This window comes from Budorcas taxicolor, chromosome 18, assembly GCF_023091745.1.
Source record: "Budorcas taxicolor isolate Tak-1 chromosome 18, Takin1.1, whole genome shotgun sequence".
NCBI classification, from domain to species: Eukaryota; Metazoa; Chordata; class Mammalia; order Artiodactyla; family Bovidae; genus Budorcas; species Budorcas taxicolor.
The window spans coordinates 61,402,068-61,424,585 of record NC_068927.1 but is presented as its reverse complement, the minus strand read 5'-3'; the positions used below and the strand labels follow the sequence as shown (position 1 = coordinate 61,424,585).

General features: G+C 39.4%; 1 protein-coding gene across 1 annotated transcript; it reads right to left on the bottom strand.

Annotated features, from left to right (window-relative positions):
* Window positions 1-373: 373 nt before the first annotated feature.
* Window positions 374-22,331, bottom strand: LOC128064038 (zinc finger protein 665-like). Its single transcript, XM_052656856.1, has 5 exons — window positions 22,185-22,331; window positions 15,408-15,534; window positions 3,288-4,657; window positions 1,724-3,197; window positions 374-435 (listed from the first exon to the last, which is right to left on the bottom strand). Exons 1-5 carry the CDS (start codon window positions 22,329-22,331, stop codon window positions 374-376), a joined length of 3,180 nt encoding a protein of 1,059 aa, XP_052512816.1.
* Between the last annotated feature and the right edge of the window lie 187 nt (window positions 22,332-22,518).

Genomic DNA, 22,518 nt, shown 5'->3' with positions numbered 1-22,518 from the left:
GGGAACTGTCAGGGGACATTCAACTTTAAAGGACCCAACATGATATTTTCTTCTTTTGCGTGCTGATTATCAAGGACTCTATTTTTTATCGGGTCTGGAAAACAGGAACGAGCAGAGCTGCACGCAGTTCTCAGGACTAAGGTCATGAGAAAGAGCATCTGCTTGGATTCCCTTCAGTGACTCCCTTCAGTGACCTTTTACTTGAAGGTAATCTATTCAGTTATGCCCCTCTTCCTCAGGATATGGAATGCTTTCTGGCCCTTTCAAGACTGTTATTTGCTTCGCTTTGTTTTTCCCCAATGTTTTTACTGCCTAAAGTTACCTTGTAGAAAGATATATAAACATGCGTTTTTGCAAATAAAGCACCCCTGTTTCACTCGAGACTTGGGGCCCCTGCTTCCTTCTTCTCGTCGACTCCATTCCTCAGGTCCCGGTCTACAAAGACCATGACAGCTCTGTCTTCAATTTCCAGAAATAAGAGTAACTCTTCTTTAATCATACATACAACAGTTATTTCTATCCAATGGAGAACATGACCCTATTCCTATGCATTGTTCCTAGCACACCATCAGTCCCTGGTAACTGTCCCTCTCCTCCTACGAAAAGCCCAGGCCTTTTAACATCTTGCCTACTCTGTTCAAGGTCAGTTGGTAGAACATTATGTTTTATAACAGGCTGGACTATGTACGAAAGGGCTTCCTGATCCTACTGACAGTGATGAGTCATGTCCTATTACATTATTTTCTCCCCTCCCTGTTGCTAATTCACACAAACTATTGAATTTTGTAATTCAGGCTGTGTGCTTTTCCAGGAAACACAGATGTGAATGAATTGTATCTAATGAAGTCGGTCCCTACATCTCATTGAATCCTTCCCAGAGACCATCATGAAATGCATGTAACAAATGCATTTGATCAATGTATTACCAATGCCAAACTCTCAGAGCTCACCACACAACAGCCCAATAAACTGAGAGACTACTTGTTGGACAAGGAACAGTGAGTTTATTCAGAAAGCCAGGACCAAAAAGATGGTGGACTACTGTCCGAAAGAATCATCTTTGCTGAGGTAGAATTCGGGTTTCTTTTACATGAAAAGATCTCTATAGCTTCTCTTCAAATATGGACTTACTGCAGTTGCAGAGTACCTGAACTAAAGTCATCAGAGAATACATAGAGTGAAAAAGATAAAGGATTTGCCACATCCACTGAGTCTGGGAAGTATGGCTCCACTATGTTCCTATCTTGTGACTTTTGGGTAAGATCCTTGCCACACACATTACATTGCTGTGTGTTTTCTCCAGGATAAATACTTTGATACTACTGGTGAGATGTGAGGATAGGGTTTTGTTTTTTTATAACATTTGTGGAATTGGTGAGGAATCTTTCATAAATACATTTATATCTCCCTTCTATTCATTATGAATTTTCTCATGAAGCCTAAGATGTTGCCACACTCATGATATTTGTATGGTTTTTCAGAGAGATGAATTCTCTGAGCAACTGTAGGGTGTGAATTTTGAACTTTGAAATTTCAAGATTTCTACCATATAACCACATTCACATGAGTTTCTCTCATGTATGGATTTTCTGATGTTTAGTGAGTGCTGAGACCTGAATAAAGGATTTTCCACACTTGAAACATTTGAAAGGTTTCTCTATATGTATTCTCCAATGTTTTTTAAGGTGTGAATTTTGACTGAAGAACTTGCCACACTCATTACATCTGAAAGGTCTCTCTCCATTATGAATTCTCCAGTGAAGTTGAAGATGTGGTTTTCGACCGAAGACTTTCCCACACTCATCACACTTGTAAGGTTTCTCACCAGTATGAACCGTCTGATGACTTAAAAGGGTTGACTTTAGACGAAAGGACTCGCCACACTCATCACATTTGTAACGTTTCTCTCCAGTATGAACTGTCTGATGGCTTAAAAGGGTTGACTTTAGACGAAAGGCCTTGCCACAATCATCACATTTGTAACGTTTCTCTCCAGTATGAACTGTCTGATGACTTAAAAGGGTTGACTTTAGATGAAAGGCCTTGCCACACTGATCACATTTATAAGGTTTCTCTCCAGTATGAACTGTCTGATGCCTTAAAAGGGTTGACTTTAGACGAAAGACCTTGCCACACTCATCACATTTGTAAGGTTTCTCTCCAGTATGAACTGTCTGATGACTTAAAAGGGTTGACTTTTCACGAAAGGCCTTGCCACACTTATCACATCTGTAAGGTTTCTCACCAGTATGAACTGTCTGATGCCTTAGAAGGGTTGACTTCAGACGAAAGGCCTTGCCACACTCATCACATTTGTAAGGTTTCTCTCCAGTATGAACTGTGTGATGACGAGCAAGCTTTGAATTTCGGCTGAAGACTTTGTCACATGTATCACATTTAAATAATTTCTTTCCTGTATGAATTTTCTTATGTCTCCTGAGGTATGAGCTGTCAGTAAAGGCCTTACCACACTCATCACAAGGTTTCTCTCCAGTATGAACTGTCTGATGACTTAAAAGGGTTGACTTTAAACGAAAGGCCTTGCCACACTTATCACATTTGTAAGGTTTCTCTCCAGTATGAACTGTCTGATGCCTTAAAAGGTTTGACTTTAGACGAAAGGCCTTGCCACACTCATCACATATGTAAGGTTTCTCTCCAGTATGAACCGTCTGATGACTTAAAAGGGCTGAATTTTGGCCAAAGACTTTGTCACATATATCACATTTAAATAATTTCTTTCCTGTATGACTTTTCTTATGTCTCCTGAGGTGTGAGCTGTGAGCAAAGGCCTTGCCACACTCTTCACATTTGTAAGGTTTCTCTCCAGTATGAACTGTCTTATGACTTAAAAGGGTTGACTTTACACGAAATGCCTTGCCACACTCATCACATTTGTAAGGTTTCTCTCCAGTATGAACTGTCTGATGACTTAAAAGGCTTGATTTTACACAAAAGGCCTTGCCACACTCATCACATTTGTAAGGTTTCTCACCAGTATGAACTGTCTGATGACTTAAAAGGGTTGACTTTACACAAAAGGTCTTGCCACACTCATCACATTTGTAAGGTTTCTCTCCAGTATGAACCGTCTGATGACTTAAAAGGCTTGACTTTACACGAAAGGCCTTGTCACACTCATCACACTTGTAAGGTTTCTCTCCAGTATGAACTGTCTGATGACTTAAAAGGGTTAACTTTACACGAAAGGCCATGCCACACACATCACATTTGTAAGGTATCTCTCCAGTATGAAATGTCTGATGTCTTAAAAAGGTTGACTTTACATGAAAGGCCATGCCACATTCATCACATTTGTAAGGTTTCTCACCAGTATGAACTGTCTGATGACTTAAAAGGCTTGACTTTACACAAAAGGCCTTGCCACACTCATCACATTTGTAAGGTTTCTCTCCAGTATGAACTGTCTGATGACTTAAAAGGGTTGACTTTAAACGAAAGGCCTTCCCACACTCATCACATTTGTAACGTTTCTCTCCAGTATGAACTGTCTGATGACTTAAAAGGGTAGACTTTAGACGAAAGGCCTTCCCACACTCATCGCATTTGTAAGGTTTCTCTCCAGTATGAACTGTCTGATGCCTCAAAAGGGTTGACTTTACACAAAAGGACTTGCTACACTCATCGCATTTGTAAGGTTTCTCACCAGTATGAACTGTCTGATGCCTTAAAAGGGTTAACTTTACACGAAAGGCCATGCCACACTCATCACATTTGTAAGGTTTCTCTCCAGTATGAACTGTCTGATGACTTAAAAGGCTTGACTTTACACGAAAGGCCATGCCACACTCATCACATTTGTAAGGTTTCTCTCCAGTATGAACTGTCTGATGAATTAAAAGGGTTGACTTTACACGAAAGGCCTTGCCACAATCATCACATTTGAAAGGTTTCTCTCCAGTATGAATTGTCTGATGACTTAAAAGGCTTGACTTTACACGAAAGGCTTTGCCACACTCATCACATTTGTAAGGTTTCTCTCCAGTGTGAACTGTCTGATGACTTAAAAGGGTTAACTTTACACGAAAGGCCATGCCACACTCATCACATTTGTAAGGTTTCTCTCCAGTATGAATTGTCTGATGACTTAAAAGGCTTGACTTTACACGAAAGGCCTTGCCACACTCATCACATTTGTAAGGTTTTTCCTTGTGCGCTTTGAGTTCTTGTGTTGTTACTGAAGGATTCATAAAATCATTCCCATATATATTAGGAACACTGGTTTGGACACAAGGAGGAATTCTTTGAAGTGATGAAAATGAGAAACTGTTGTTGACAGAACTCTTAACTTCATTATATTCAGAAATTATTCCACCAGTTTGAAACATCTGCAGTTTATCCTGAAAGTTAAATCCAAACCTGTTTGCAAAGGGCTTGATGCCTGCATCCTTTCTATCATGTGAATCTCTTCCATCAGGCACATTTCCATTAAGGCTTACAGGTGTGCCTTTGTAATTTCTTTTGTCATCTCTCCCCTGACACTCAAAGTCACACATATTTTCCTGACTGTCCCAAAGATGAAAATGTTTGATTTCACAGCTTTCAGGTCTTCCCAGCATCAATGTTTGGAATGTTTCTAGTTTATCTCTGTTCGCTTTGGGTTGTAAAAGCTTGATCACATGTGTAGGTGAGATATCTACAAGATAAAAAGAATCATAGGTATCCTGCTCACAATAATTCAAAAATAAATGTTTCATGTTGAATATGTATTACACCAAAAGTAATACTCACATCAGGTTATGAAACACCACAATGATCACCTTAAGTGTTTAGAAACACTAAAGGAATATAATTCTTAACTTAAGAAAACATAACATAAATTCACCATTACAGTAGCCTAGTATTAAAAACCATATGCCAAACACACTCACATTGGACAATCTTATGCCAACTCTCAAAAACAGTGTTTTTCTACCAGGACCCTTAGGAACGTATTGCTGGGAGCCAGCACCAGGAGTCCCGCCAGTGACAAAGGTCATGAGGTTAAGGGGTCCGACAGGTAAAAGCGAGTCCGGCCGTAAGGGAGCCTTGTTGGATTTTCTTGAGCATCTACCCCCAAAACCAGAGTCTGCCTGCCGTAGTGCATTATGCTTTTCGCTTATGCTTCTGACATTAACAGGGGCTGTCCCCCACCACCTTCCCCTAAAAGGAATTAACATAGAGCTCCAGTCAATAAGTCTCCTGGGCGTAAAAAGAATGTCTCGGCTCTGATAGCTTTCTAACTTACCTGACCCATCTGTCCTGACTTTTACAACTACGCATGTGATTGTTTATAGCCCCATAACCGCGAGAGGCATGAAGCTTAAAACATCTTAAAGATACAGAGCCTTTCTTAAAGAGCTAAGAATTATATCAGTGTAGGTTTTCATTGTTGAGTTAATGACTGCTGCCAGGCCTCCATATCCTTTATCTTTTAGGCACCTGGAGGATATTAATCAATGTAATTAGGATGTAGAAAAAAGAACATAGTAGTTTTGATGTTAGCAATACTAGACTTTACAGTTAATGAATTTTCTCTTTGTTATAAATCACTGTACTACTCTTTCCTTGTTATAAATTGTGTCCTTGCTATGTAAGAATGTAACCTTAATTAGTGCTTTCTGAGAGTGGCACCAGACTTTAGTAAGAACAACACTTTTAGGGAAAGTAAGTTTTCTGGTTGACGGACCCTTATCAGAAAAGGACCATGAAATGGTAATAGGCCTCTTGGCCGGAAGATGATGTAAATCACCTAAGACGTGTGTATACAGCTAAGCATGCAGAGAGAAAGCCTGGTGTCGATAAGGGTCAGGGCTGCTGACCCTGCATGACTTTGTATTATCCATTGATATGTATGTACAACTAGAAGTATAAAAGCTTTTCCTGGAAAATAAAGGACGGACCAGTTTCTCGGACCAGTTCCTGGAAAAACTGGCTTCCCTCATGTCTTCTTTTCTTTCTTACTCTATTTTCTGGCTGATTCCCGGCTGGAGCAGAGAGACTCATCATGTCTACTTATTTGCCTGGGCCTCTAAGACCCACATGAGAGCAAGCCCAAGGCAGGGTACCCTTCGCTATTCAGGTGGGCACCTGTGGCCTTACACAGATGGTGAAAGTCTCTTGTCTGAGGCTTTATTGTCTTTCTATGTAAACCAAGGAATACAGCCTCTTTCTCTCCTCTCTTCTCCTAACTGCAAACTCTTTCCTTCTCTCTCTCTCTAAATCTATATATCTCTTTCGCCACGGCGTCCTCACTTTGAATTACCCTGGATCAACTGGGGCTGGTCCCCGGCAACGTATCAATCAACAACTGTCTCAAATTGAGAAGAAAAATACAACACTATCATTGTATTCTGCAAACTTACTGTACATAAATACATTCTAAACAATATAATACATATTTTAACAGTAAATAATCCAAAACCAAGCTTACCCAATTAATAATTAACTTTTCATAATTGGTTGTTTACAATTGAAAACAAATGAGAAAATGAAGACTATGACTAAAACAATTTTTTGGAAACAACATAGTTTTTTAAATCTGCTATAGAACTACATACCCAAAAAGAAAAGGCATTTTACAATGTTAACAAGTAGTATGTGTCAACTGTATTGCAAGAATACACGGTAAAAGACCATCATCTGTAAATGACACATAAATCAAGACGTAAAATATTCACCGGTTTTCTAACAACCAATAAACAATGCAGTCTCCACCTATGTTGTTGTTGCTCAGTCGCTCAGTCGTGTTTGCCTCTTTGCGACACTGTGGACTGTAGTGCACTGGACTCCTCAGTCCGTGGGATTTCCCAGGCAAGAATAGTGGAGTGGGTTGCCATTTCCTTCTCCATGGGATCTTCCTGACTCAGGAATCAGGAAGCATCTTCTGCATTAGCAGGTGAATTCTTTACCACTGAGCCACCAAGGAAGGCTAATCTCTAGCCATGCACTATTCTTCATAACCTAGTTTAATGGCACCAAAATATAACAAATAAAAAGCAAGTGCTCTGTGTATTGATTGACGAGGGTCAGACAACATTGCTGAAAAACGTTGCAAGTGAAATGCATACAAGATATAATGTAGTTGAGGTCTGACAGAAAACAAAATTTGGTAAAGCCATTATCCTTCAATTAAAAAATAAATAAAATTTTAAGAGGATATAATGTAGAGCTAGAACAAATAATTCCACAATTTGTATGGAAATACAAAAAACCTCGAATAGCCAAAGCAATCTTGAGAAAGAAGAATGGAACTGGAGGAATCAACCTGCCTGACTTCAGCCTCTACTAAAAAGACACAGTCATGAAGACAGTATGGTACTGGCACAAAGACAGAAATATAGATCAATGGAACAAGATAGAAAGCCCACAGATAAATCCATACATCTATGGACACCTTATCTTTGACAAAAGGGGCAAGAATATACGATGCATTAAAGACAATCTCTTTAACAAGTGGTGCTGGGAAAACTGGTCACCACTTGTAAAAGAAGGAAACTAGATCACTTTCTAACACCATACACAAAAATAAACTCAAAATGGATTAAAGATCTCAACGGAAGACCAGAAACTATGAAACTCCTAGAGGAGAACGTAGGCAAAACACTCTCCAACATACATCACAGCAGGATCCTCTATGACCCACCTCCCAGAATATTGGAAATAATAGCAAAAATAAACAAACAGGACCTAATTAAACTTAAAAGCTTCTGCACAACAAAGGAAACTATAAGCAGGGTGAAAAGCCAGCCTTCAGAATGGGAGCAAATAACAGCAAATGAAGCAACTGACAAACAACCAATCTCAAAAATATACAAGCAACTCCTGCAGCTCAATTCCAGAAAAATAAACGACCCAATCAAAAAATGGGCCAAGAACTAGACATTTCTCCAAAGAAGACATACAGATGGCTACCAAACACATGAAAAGAAGCTCAACATCACTCATTATCAGAGAAATGGAAATCAAAACCACAATGAGGTATGATTTCATGCCAATCAGAATGGCTGTGATCCAAAAGTCTACAAGCAATAAATGCTGGAGAGGGTGTGGAGAAAAGGGAACCCACTTACACTACAGGTGGGATACAAACTAGTACAGCAACTATGGAAAACAGTATGGAGATTCCTTAAAAAACTGGAAATAGAACTGCCTTATGACCCAGCAATCCCATTGCTGGGCATACACACTGAGGAAACCAGAACTGAAAGAGACATGTGTACCCCAATGTTCATCGCAGCACTGTTTATAATAGCCAGGACATGGAAGCAGCCTAGATGTCCATAAGCAGATGAACAGATAAGAAGGCTGTGGTACATATACACAATGGAGTATCACTCAGCCATTAAAGAGAATTCATTTGAATCAGTTGTAATGAGGTGGATGAAACTGAAGCCTATTACACAGAGTGAAGTAAGCCAGAAAGGAAAATACCAATACAATATACTAACACATATATATGGAATTTAGAAAGATGGTAACGATAACCCTGTATGCAAGACAGCAAATGAGACACAGATGTATAGAACATGCTTTTGGACTCTGTGGGAGAGGGAAAGGGTGGGATGATTTGGGAGAATGGCATTGAAACATGTATAATATCATATATGAAACAAATCGCCAGTCCAGGTTCGATGCATGATACTGGATGCTTGGGGCTGGTGCACTGGGATGACCCAGAGGGATGGTATGGGGAGGGAGGAGGGAGCGGGGTTCAGGATGGGGAACATGTGTATACCTGTGGTGGACTCATGATGATGTATGGCACTACCAATACAATATTGTAAAGTAATTAACCTCCAATGAAAATAAATACATTTATATTTTAAAAAAAGATATAATGTAGATAAAGTCATATCATAAAGAACATGACAGAATATAGATATTACCTTTTTTAGACAAATAAATTTTGAGTATTTACTATAAAACATGTACTACTGACAGCACTAATTTGCTTTAAAAGGCTTGAGGTAAACTCACAAGCTTTCTTCTAATCAGAGTAGGAGACACACCCAATTGGCCCACAAAGTGGTAAGAGGACCAAGATATGAATCTGAACCTACTGGGATGACTGAAAAAACTTATTTGTAAACATGACCACTCACCGAATGAATAGACTAGAAAATATTAAAAAATAAATACAAGGAACTTACGGAGAAAATATCAAAGACGACACAAGACAGAAGTAGTCTGTTTAACTATTATTCAACCACCCCATCTCGAAATGGGTTGTGAGTCATCCTGGATGCAGAGAGTGATTTAGGTCATGTCCTGAGAAACTTGTTCAATAAATGATCAGAGATTATCTTTACAGTGAAAGTATGTAGAAGGTGGGGGGACGTGATAGGTAAGAACAATGTTTCCATCCACATCAAGGTACTATGTGAGGACTGGTCAGGACTAAGAAAGGGCCAGCGTGGAGCATAGGGTACACAGGTTTATGTCAGATATCAGCTTGTGACTGCATGTCTTTGTGAAAATAACTGAGAGCGTAAACTAATATACTGACCTTAAAAGAAAAGAACTGGTTCAGCAACTTTATGGGCATTATACTATGGGTATGGGACAGAAACAAGAGAGATTTTAAAAGTGTGATATATGGAGAAAGCAGGATAATACCTGTTATACTATTTACAATGTAATGTATCCAACTCTGATTTTGTAACTTACAATGGAATGCTTATATTCAAGAAAAACATACACAATATTCCAGGATATTGTGTAACTATCTTATTAGCAGAAATCAGAAGGAAAATCCAGGAAAAGGCTATTTAAACCTGGGTTCCTCTGCCAAGTATGATTAACCTCTCCATTGGACATTTACTTCGTTTCTTCTTCCACACATGGTCATCTCAAGATCGAGGAGTATCAAAGGAAAGGAGGGACTGACACTGACTCTGGAGACCTTCCCAGTTACAAAAGCCCTTCTGAGGCATCCAACTCTTTTTTGTAGAAAAAGGCTTTATTCTCCTAGACCTTCCCTGAGTTCAAAAGAGCAGATTCAAACAGTTACTAACACATTAAAGGACATGAAAGGATCATACCACGATCAAGTGGGATTTATTGCAGGGATGCAAGATTTCTCAATATCCACAAGTTAATCACTATGATGCACCACAGTAACAGTTGAAGACTAAAAGCCATATGATCATAAATGGATGCAGAAAAGGTTCTGACAAAATTCAAGTGCCATTTATGATAAAAAGACCCTTCAGAAAGTCAGCACAGATGGACCCTACCTCAACATAATTAAGACTGTATATGTCAAACACACAGCTAACATCATACTCAACAGGGAAACACTGAAAGCACTCCCCTTAACAACATGAATAAGACAAGAATGTTCACTATTGCCACTTTAATTCAACATATTTTTGGAAGTCCTAGCCACAACAATCAGAAAAGAAAAAGAAATAAAAGGAATTCAAGGCAAAAAAAAATAAAGAAGAAGTAAAACTGTCACTATGATGCTACACACAGAAAATCCCAAAGATGCCACCACATAACTACTAGACCTCTTCAATGAACAGGGTAAACTTGCTGGATACAAAATATATAGAAAACTGCTGCATTTCTATACACTAATAATGATATATCAGAAAATGAAACTAATGAAACAATCCCATTCACCATCTCAGAGAAAACAATACAATTCTAAGGAATAAACCTACCTAAAAAGTCAAAAGAACTGTACTCATGAAACTAGAAGATGCTGATGACTGATACCAAAGATGACACAAACAGATGGCACAAACATACACCATATTCTTGGACTGTTAAAATGACCATATTATCCAAGGCAATCTACATATTCAATGCAACCTTTATCAAATTAACAATGACATATTTCATAAAACAAAGAAGAACTTAATTTGTACCAAAATACAAATAATACAAAATACAGATACAAAATACAAAATACAAATACAAAATATCTAAAATGATCTTGAGAAAGAAGAACAGAGCTGGAGGAATCATGTTCCCTGAGTTCAGACTATACTACAAAATGACAGTCAACAAAGTCAAAGTGAAGTCGCTCAGCTGTGTCCAACTATTTGTGACCCCATCGACTGCAGACTACCAGGTTCCTCTGTCCATGGGATTTTCCAGGCAAGAATACTGAAATAGGTTGCCATTTCCTTCTCCAGATCTTCCTGACCCAGGAACTGAACCTGGGTCTCCTGCATTGTAGGCAGATGGCTTTACCATCTGAGCCAGCAGGGAAGTGGTATGATGATGGCACAAAACAGAAACACAGATCAGTAGAACAGGACAGAAAACCCAGAAATAAACCAATTTACTTAGAGTCAATTATTCTATAACAAAGGAGGAAAGGATATAGAATGAAGAAGTCTCTTTAATAAGTGATGCTGGGATAAATGGATAGTTACATGAAAAAGAGTGAAATTCCAACATTCTCTAACACCACATACAAAAATAAACTCAACATGTGTTAAACATCTAAATGCAAGACCAGATACTATAAAATTCATAGTGAAAAACAAATGCAAAACACTGACTAAATGTCAGCAAAATTTTTTTGAATTTTATTTCTTAGGGTCATGGTAATAAAAGCAAAATCAAACAAATGAGACCTAATTGAATTTAAAACCTTTTTGCAAAGCAAAGGAAAGCAAAAAAAGAACAAAAATTCAACTTGTGGACTATGAGACTATATATGCAAATGATGCTACCTATAATAAGGGATTTATCCAAAATATACAAACAGTTCATACAGCGTAATATCAAAACAAATAACCCAGTCAAAAACTGGGCAGAAGATCAAAACAGACACTTCTCCACAGGAGACAAACAGATGGCCAACAGTCACCCGAAAAGATGCTTGACGTCTCTACTTATGAGAGAGATACAAATCAAAACCACAAAAATGTATCACCTCACACTGGTCAGAATGACCACCATCAAAAAGTCTACAAACAATAAATGCTTGAGAGGGTGTGGAGAAAAGAGAACCCTCCTACACTGTTGGAAGGAACATAAATTGGTACTGCCACTTTGGAGAATAACATGGAGTTTCCATAAAGAACTAAAAATACAGCTATCACATGAAGCAACAATTCCAATCCTGGGCATATATCCAGAAAGGATGAAAACTAATTCAAAATGAGACATGCACCCCAGTGTTTTTAGCAGCACTATTTATACCAGCCAAAACACGGCAGCAACCTAAATGTTCACTGACAGACAAAGGGATAAAGTATATGTGGTACATATATACAAGGGAATATTGTGAAGTGAAAGTAGCTCAGCCGTGTCCAACTCTTTAAGACCCCATGACCTGCAGCTGCCAGACTCCTGTCCATGCAATACTCCAGGCAAGAACACTAGAGTGAGTTGCCACCTCCACAGTGTAGGGAACAAGGTATAAAGAAGGTTGAGAAGTGCTTGCAAACGAGACTCTCAACCAGGGCTGAACATTCTTGCAAACGAGATGTTCTGCCCAGTGTAGGGAACTAGGTATAAGGAAGGTTGAGAAGTGCTTGCAAACGAGACTCTCAACCTGAGCTGAACATTCTTGCAAACGAGATGTTCAGCTAAGAATCCTGTTTGTTCCCATGGGAAAAGAACATTTCTTGCACACAAGGATGTTTCTCTGATTCCTCAAAAGGAACAGACCCTGGGACAAAACGGATTCTAAGTTGATAAGGAAGTTCCCCAAAACACAGTCTTAGCTGCAGTAAATAAGTCAAGGTAAAGGTTATCTCGCCCTGTGCCTGTGCACTGTATAGTCTCTGAATCATAGTGCTTGGCAGCTTGCCCTGTAGCTTGTTGTGCAAGGGATATAAAATAAAGTAGCTGTAAGAAGCAAGTGTTAAAATATAAAGATTCAAACCACTCTGCAGTGTTGGTGTTTCATTCCGTCGCCAGCACACAGCATAAAACACAATGAAGTAATGCCTTTTGCAGCAATATAGACAGACTTAGGGATTATTCTAAGTGAAATCAGACAGAGAAAGACAAATATCATTGGATATGATATGTTGAACTGAAATAAAAATACAAATGAACTTATTCACAAAATAAGCTCACCAGAATAAAAAATAAACTTATGGTTACCAAAGGGGATAGTACAGGATAGTGATGGGGGCAGGAAAGGGAGAGATAAATTAGGAGTCTGAATATTTACAAACTAATGTATATACAAAATAGATAAACAATAAGAACCTACGATATAGCTCAGGGAACTATATTGAATATATTGTAAACTGCTGTATACCTCAAACACAAAACTGTAAATTAACTATACTTAAAAAGTGGAGAAGGAAATGGCAACCCACTCCAGTATTCTTGCCTGGAGAATCCCAAGGACAGAGCAGCCTGGTGGGCTGCCGTCTGTGGGGTCACACAGAGTCAGACACGACTGATGAGACTTAGCAGCAGAGGCAGCAGCATACCTAAAAAGAATGGATAAAACAAAAACAAAAACAAAAACAGCTCTTGCAGAGATGTTCCTAAAAGATGTTTCACAAGGGTGTAAAAACTACTAAATGGGGGAAGTAGTCTATGAAACAAGACATGTTGACAAAACTGAATACCCACCAGCAAAAGAATTTACTTGGAACATTATCGTACACTACAGACAAAAACAAACTCAAAATGGTTCAAAGACCTAAACCTAAGTCCCACATGTATAAAACTCCTAGAAGTAAACGTGCAGGAAATGTTTCCGGAAATTGGACCCACAAATGATTTACCAGATATAACACCAAAAGCACAGGCCACAAAATAAAACCAGATATTAATAAACTGAACTATATCAAAATTATAAACTACTCTGCATTGCACTGTAGTGAGTTTGAAAAGACAATCAACAGTAGAAGAGAAAATATGTGGAAATCATACATCTGATAGTAAGTGAGTACAAAGAATATATAAAGAATTTTAAGAGGGACTGATCACTAGTTCCACCATAGGGACCATGTCCCAATCAAACATCCAACATGTTGCAAATACAAAACAGAAAGACAAAGAGTAACACAGAAATTTGAACTCAGTGATAAAACTAAAAAATAACTACAACGCACAGAACAACAGTGCAGCCAATAGCCTCATAGATACGAGAATGTGAACTTGGACAAAGTTGTCCTGGGATAAATTCCCAAACCATTTACAGAGGCTAAAATATATGGTCCTTGATACACATCAACAACACTGTCATGGTGCCCTTGACAGAGTCTCCAAAGCCAGAAAATAACCTGGAAAGATGTATCAGGCTCTCATGATATTTTCTCTCTCATAATCCAAGAACTAACCACTCTACAGGATAGCTTCAAGTGGAGACTTCAAGTGGTGACTTTGTACAGAGCAAGAAAATAACATTAGGAATAGTGTCTCCATCACAGTTTTCTGTTACCTACTAAATCCATTCCACAGAGACTCACCAGAGGCTGCCAATTAAACATAGGTGGATTATCACAGCAAGGAAACCAGATAAACTTTCAGACCCTCAGGAATATATTTCAAAGAAACTGAAGAGGTAAAATGCTACAAAGTAAGGAGAATGGAACATCAGGAACAGTTGACATTCCCAGACTGGGCAGAGCAGCACAAGAGTAAAACTAATACAACATGAAGGTCAGACATTACAGCATCTTGAGATGGGACCATCCACTCAACCTACAGATGGCAAGCTAAGAGCCTGCGAGATTCACATATGCTCCCCTTGGAGGATCTAGGATCAAAACGATGATCTCCCTACCCACTCTTACAATTTACTAAGTAACAACCACAGAGGATCCAATCCACCAACTTGCCCCACTCCTAAACAGAATAAAACAGCCCTTTAGAGATACTCGTTTTTCTTTATGTGTTGTAGTTTTGGCTACTTTTACATCACTCCCCACTGTCCAGAGCTTTTTCTCAGGCTCCAATGTGGAGATAACATTCAGATCAGAAACAGAAATTCTGGGACTCCCCTGGTGATCCAGTGGTTAAGACTCTGCATTTCCAATGCAGGGGGGGAAGGTTTGATCCTTAGGCAGGGAACCAAGATTCCACATGTAGAATGGTGCAGCCAAAAAAGAGTAAACAAGTAAGCAAAAACAAACAAGTAGATATTCAGCATTATCAGAAGAAAGAAATCTAAAGTGCTGTGGATTTTTTTAAACCCTGAGCCAAAAGTCAAAAAGTAGAAAATAGGAAATCGGGTTTTTTGGTATTTTTTTGTTAACATTTGCTAGTGAGCTTTGTAGATAATTAAGCTCTGGGACAACCTCAGATATGACATGAAACAGACACAGCATCTGAAGAGGGTCAGTTTAACTTTGTGAAGTTGTGTCATGCCCCAGTCACCAGAACTCTCAGATGAAAGACATCAGGGCCTCCCAAGGGGCACACAGGGAAAATGCAGATACCCAAGGACAGCTCTGGAAGGAACTCATCCTCACCCACAGACAGCAGGTTCCTGTAGGTCTCCAGCATCACGTCCCTGTACAAGGCCCTCTGAGCAGGGTCCAGGAATTCCCACTCCTCCTGAGTGAATTCGATGGCCACATCCTCAGAGGTCAGTCGTTCCTGAAATGAAACCACACGTCACCAAAAGGGCCATGAAAAGTTCTCATTTTCATGCAAAAGAGAAAGGGTGGTAAGGGGTACGGATTGACTTGGTTGAAGTATGTGTTCTAACAGATCCATGCAGGGGTATCTGGAGAAATTATGCATCTCTAATTTTAATTTCTTATGCTGTTTCATATGGCCTTATGAGATCCTCCAATTAATATGGATTTTTCATCATTGTTCAAAATCCATGAAATATATATAAATAAAGCTCAACACTTTTGGCTACACAGAAGTGTCAGATATTATGTTCTACCCAGTGAGTGCAACTGATTATCCAGATGAGGTACAGCATGAGTGGTGTCTTCAGAGATGACAAAGTCCCTGGCACTTTTAATGGAAAGGTCAAAATTTTCAGGTATGATGTTGATAACAGCAGCAAGGACTAAAAGTGTCTGAAGGCTTCCTGTTGCTCTGAATTACTATAGTATTACTCTAAACATTAAATAAGTACTTTACAGGCAAGAACCTGTCACCAATATAATAGCTCATTAAAGAACCATCTGTTCCCACCTTACAGAAGAAAACCTGTGTCACAGACACTCTGAGAAACTTGACTCAGATCAAGAAGGTAAGAAATGTTACATGAAGCACCTGAACTCAGAAGCTTGGGCTCAGCAACTGAAGCTTAAGCATCTAACAGTTAATACAGACAACATTAAAAGTCCTTTGACAGAGGGCTCCTAAAGAAAACTTGAAAGAAGAAGTCCAAGGTGAGCCTTCTCCCTGCCCCTCTGTCTTCTCTGCAGGTGTAGCAGCTCTCGGGCCTCGGGCCTTCATCCCTTGAAAATGGACACGTGTGCCAAATTAGGCTCTACCCCCTCCCTGATAGGGAGAACCTCCCCCCTGTTTAGTGATCACTTTCCACAGTGGTGGTGAAGGACTGGAGACACTGACTGATGAGAGCCACAGCAGCTTGGCAGCCCCAGATCCCCAGACCATCTCACTTATTGCTACCCAGAGCTTCCAAACCAGTGCCATTTCAAAGGACTTTGACACAGCAGCCAAGTTCCCTGGAGCTGGAGCTGCCACAGCAGGGGTGGCTGGCTCTGGGGCTGGAAGTGGGATTGTGTTTGGGAGCTTCATCACTGCTACGCCAGGAACCCTTTTCTGAAACAGTAGCTCTTGTAAGCCACGTGGCTTGGCCCTCTCAAAGGCCATGGGGCTCTTTTGCCTGATGGTGGTCTAGCTCACCTTCTTCCCAATATGAAGGAGCTGTTTCCACCTCCCATAGTTCTTTCTCCTATGTTTGCCCTGTATGTTCCCTTTCCTGTAACTCCCCAGGCAGCCTGGCCAAAGTGGTGGGCTCAGGGTTTGACAAAAGGAAAACAAATAAATATTGTATTAATATGAAAAAAAAAAAAAAAAGTCCAAGGTGAACAATGTGAAATGGCATGAAAGGTCATTATAGATGTGGATACTGAAACACAACTGTTAGTAATTTACTACTTAAAACACTAAGGATTGTTTAGAAAATTTCAAGGCCACAGATTATACTGATAACATAATTTCAACTGGAAAAAAACGGTGATATTTAGTTTTTAAATCATGATGTCTTCTGTCTAAACCAGACTTGCACATGCATGCATACTTATCTATAAAAAATTAACTGAAATGAGAGGATTCGTCTTTTGATAGATTTTTTGGATAATTTTATATTATCATTTTATTCACATGTATTTCAGCATCCTTCAGACGATAAAAATGTATTTTTTGTACTCAGCTGAGTTTGTCAACAGGATTCTATAATAGGCTACCAAAAGAAAACCGGAAAAAACATTAACAAAAAGAAAAAAGAATACTTGAACTCAATTCATAATAACATTACCATATACAAAGATACAATTTTATCCATTTAAATTTACATAGCAAGGCATTAACAGAAGCCAAAGACTTTCTTTGCTTTTTTTCCCATTAATAAAACTGATTTCAAATTAGAAGAGTCATTAGATTATGACAAAAAAGAATTATCACAACAGCAAAGTAAAAAAACTTCTCAGAGAATTAAAAATCATGGCAAAAAATAATATGGAAAAAAATACAGTCATTAAGCAAGACTATCTGAAGAAACATCATGATAGGAAGGAAACATTCAATACATTCCCTCTGAAATTACACTGGCACGAAAGGAGCTGTCCAGGGTGCCTGTCTTTCACCACCATAGGATGCACAGGAGCAGGGGCCTCTAGAAGAAGTAACAGGAGGAAAAAACCAGGGCAAGAGACACAGAGTTTGTCAGAGAGTTGAAACAGGTAGTACTCACAAACCTAAGGACATGGAAAGGTGAAAAGTGAAAGGATGGAAAAAGTCCATCCTAAAGAGAGCAGGGGAGACTGCTATATCAGACAAAATAAACTGAAGAAAAAAAAAAGTGCAATGAGATAAATATTGCATAATGATAAAACGGTCAATTTACCAAAAAGCTGTAACAAGTAAAAATATATATATATCTAACATTAGATATCTCAGAAAAATGAAGCAAATACTGAACAGGCATGTACAGATCACACGGCCCAAGAAAAGCAGAAAACACATGTATCTCAAGGACACAGAAACCATTCTCTATGAGAGACCACATGTTAGGCCAAAATTAACCATTTTAAGAGACTGATAACATAAAAGTATCTTCCCTAACAACAACGAAATAAACACAAGAAAAAAAGAAACATCCTCACATGTGGACATTAAACAGCTCACTCTTACACCACAAATGGCTCTAAGAAAAAAATCACATGGAAAAATTAAAATACATGGATCAAAACGAAAAGACAACATTACAAAACTTATAACACACAGAGACCACTGTACTAAAAGGAAAGTCTGAAAGGTTAAATGCTTACAGTAAAAAAAAGAAAAGATCTTAAATCTGAAATCTATTTTTAGACCTCTAGGAAGCAAAAAACTGAAAACAAACTAAACTCAGGTTTAGTAGAAGGAAACATGTAAGAAAAAAAGATTAAACCAGAGATACAATAGAAAGTAGAAAAATATAATAATCAACAAACCAAGAGTTGATGTTTTGAAAAAACTGTATAGGAAAACCCCCACCTAGACTAAGGACAAGAGAAAAAAAGATCCAAATAACTAAAAACAGATATGAAACAGGAGGGATTACAACTGATGTCAAAGAAAGTTTCTAAAGATAAGGAAGTACTATGACCAATAATACCAATAAGTGACAGTATACAGGAGATACTGGCAAATTCTTAGAAACATACAAACTATTTTACTTATTAAGAAATAAAATAATTGAGAAGGGTTGAAAGTGAAAGTGTTAGCCACTGAGTCGTGTCTGACTCTTTGTGATTTCATGCACTGTAGCCCACAAGGCTCCTCTGCCCATGGAATTTCTCCAGACATGAATACTGGACTAGACAGCCATTCCTTTCTCCAGGGAAGCTTCCAACCCAGGCATAGAACCTGGGTCTCCCACAATGCAGGCAGATTCTTTATGATCTGAGCCATCAGGGAAACCAATTATAACTAGAGAGATTTAAAAACTAGTCAGAAACCTCTAAGGAAAATCCAGGACCAAATTCGACCAAACATTCACAAAAGAATTACCACTAATCCTGCTAATTCTATGAAGCAAGTATGATTCTAATAGTTTGCTGATTTCCCAAAGACACAAGAAAGGAAAACTAGAAACCAATACCCCTGAAGAATACTGATGCAAAATAAAAATACTTGCAAACCAACTTCAACACATATTAAAAAGATCTGGGGAAACAGACACAGAGAACAGATGGAGGGGGAAGGGGAGGAAGGAGAGAGTGAGATGTATGGAGAGAGTAACATGGAAACTTACATTACCATATATAAAGTAGAGAGCCAATGCGAATTTGCTGACTGACTCAGGGAACTCAAACTGGGGCTCTCTAACAACCTACAGGGGTGGGATAGGGAAGAAGATGGGAGGGAGGGGACATATGTATACCTATGGCTGATTCATGTTGATATTTGCAGAAAACAACAACTTCTGTACAGCAACTATCCTTCAATTAAAATAATTTAAATGAATTAATAAAAAGATCTGACACCATAACCAAGTGGATTTCATTCATGTAAGGCAAGGAGAAGTCAACATACAAAAATCAATTAATATGAAACACTACATTAACAGATTAAAGGGGAAAAAAACAGGATCATCTTGATGCAGAAAAAAACATTCGACACAAATCTGACAACCTTTCAAGATGGAACACTCAACAAACTACAAAAAATAAATTATACCAACATCAACATAATAAATGCCATTATGAAAAGAGCACAGCAATGGGGAAAGAATGAAAGCTTTTCCTCAAGGACGCACACTCTGCACTACACTTCAACAAAGCATTGAAACCCTTAGAGCAATTAGATGAGAAAAGGAAATCAAAGGTCCCCAAACTGAAAAAGAAGTAAATGTATCTTCTTTTCCACATGACAAAGTTTCCTCAGTAAAAATCATAGAGATTACAAAAGAAACATGTAATATCATAAGAGTCTTTAATAACCACACAAAAGTTCAATCAACCAATTAACTCATTATCAAAACTGTCATGACAATCTTTGTAGAAGCAGAATAAAATATGGTGAAAGTCACAGAACTATTCATAGAGCAAACAGCAAAACTCTTGAAGGAAGATTGACGTCTTTCTATTTCAACACCTATTACAAGGTAATCAAGGTGATGTGGTACTGGTATAAGAACAGACAAATAAGCCAACTGAACAGAACACAGTACTCAGAAATAATTCTTTGTGTATATATATGTAAGGTATATTCACAAGGATGTCAAGATATACAAAAGGGAAAGGACAGGCTCAATTGCTCTGATTCCCAGATTTTACCAGCTATTGTGCATACTAACACCTGATTTCCAGGTGAAGTTTCTTTACCCTGGTTGACAGAGAGCAGACAGCTCATCCAGATAGGCCCTAAGCAATCCCTGCTGCCAACAACACTGAGACCCCATCTAAAACCTGTGGGTGAGAAGCCCTGCCCAGGACAGTGACCAGGGGAGCCTCCTCACAAGTGCCAAGTCACCGGGCCATGGGGAGACGGGATCTAGGTGGCGACGACAGGACCTGAGGGAAGGCCCTGGGTGAGTGTGCGTGTACAGGAGTCACACCGGACACTCCAGAGTCAGACACAATTAGCGAGTCCAGAGAAGGGCATTTCAGGAAGGACAGACTAAATATGACCTTACCTGAGAAAGAGCCATGCCTCACTCCTTTTCTTTCCTTCAGGGCTTCCTCAGGCAACACGAGTCTTCAGAGGTCTATCATGAAAGTTGAAAACATGCTGTTTAATGCTTAGAGTCAACACATCCCCTTCTGCCTGGAGCCAGCGTGGGGAATCCCGCCCATGGCAAAGGTCATGAGGAAAAGGCCTGATGGGCAAAGGCAAGATCAGGTCTCGAGGGGACCCCCTTCTCGAGCATCTATCCCAAAACCAGAATCTGTCTGTTTTACTATTTCATGCCTTTCACCAACTCTTCTGACATTAACAGAGGGCTATCCCCGACCACCTTTCTCTGGAAAAATCTACTTAGGGCTCTAGCTAATACGTCTCCTGGACATGAGAGGAATATTTCAAATCAAACCCCCTCTGTTAGCATTCTACCTTGCTGGGCAGGTTTATCCAGACTCTTACAGCTACGCATATGATTGTTCACAGCCTTCCAGCTGTGAGAGGCACGGGAATCCTAAAACATAGAGCCTTTTAAAGAGTTAAAAGTTCTTAGAGTAGTCCTGGTGTAGGATTTCATTATTGGGCCAATGCTTGTTGCTAAATTCCCATATCTCTTATCCACTGTGCACCTGGGACTGCATTAGTTAACATAGTTGGAATGTAAGAAAAACAAGTATAGCCTTGAAATTAACCACATCAGACTTCTGAGCTAATTGGTTCTTTCTTGTAACTCACTGCACTTTTGCTCCGTGAGAAATGTAACTCTGTTTAACATTTTCTGAGGCTGACATAGATTAGAAATATAAAGAAAAAATATTTCAAGGGAAAATAAGTTTTCTGGTTGAACAGCCTTTATCAAAAGAGGGTCATAAAATGTTCACAGGCCTCCAAGGCCAGAAGATAACGTACACAACATCATTTGTGGCAAAGGTATAAAAGTCCCTTTTGAAAATAAAAGTAACAGGCCTTGCTAGAAGAAGCTTGGTCACCCTGTGTCTTTTTTTACTCTCACTTACTCTTTTTTTCTGGCTGATCCCTTGGAGCATAGAGGCTCCCTGCGTTCACTTAATGCCTGGATTTCTAAGACCTGAATGGGAAGACGTTCGGTGTCTTCACTCCCTCGGGAGACCGGGAGGGCACCTGTGGCTTCTGTGAACAGGGCAAACTCCTTGTCTGGGATTTTATTGGCTTACTAGGTAAACCAAGGAATATCAGCCTCTTTCTCTCCTCTATTTTCTTATCTACAACATTCTTTCCTTATCACTCTCTAAATCAATCGCCGACTCTGTCCCCGCTTCGAATTACCCTGGATCCACCGGGGCTGGACCCCAGCACCCTTCCTGAGCCCCAACCACACACACAGGGAAGCCCTCATAAAGAGGAACAGACAGTCCCCTGTGGCCACTGTCTCAGGAGGGACTCAGGACAGTCACCTTCCACAGAGAGACCAACATGGAACTTTCCCACACTTTCCCTCGGATCACACTCCCCTCCTGATGAGGCCTCATGTACACAGCTGCAGGAGGCACCTCCACTGACCAGGCAATCGCCTTCAGGTCACACAGCAGGCCCTGATCCATCCCGACTCAGAACAGAGCACCCCCTCCTCAGCCCAGATCTCAGCCCTCAGGACTCAGAGGACTCAAGAGTCCTGATGCTCAGTGAGGGATCCAGACTGAAATCAACTGGGCCATCTTAAACATTCTTGAGCTGTGGACCAACACAAACTACCTGAAGGGGAATGTCTGGTCAGAGGATACAAAACAC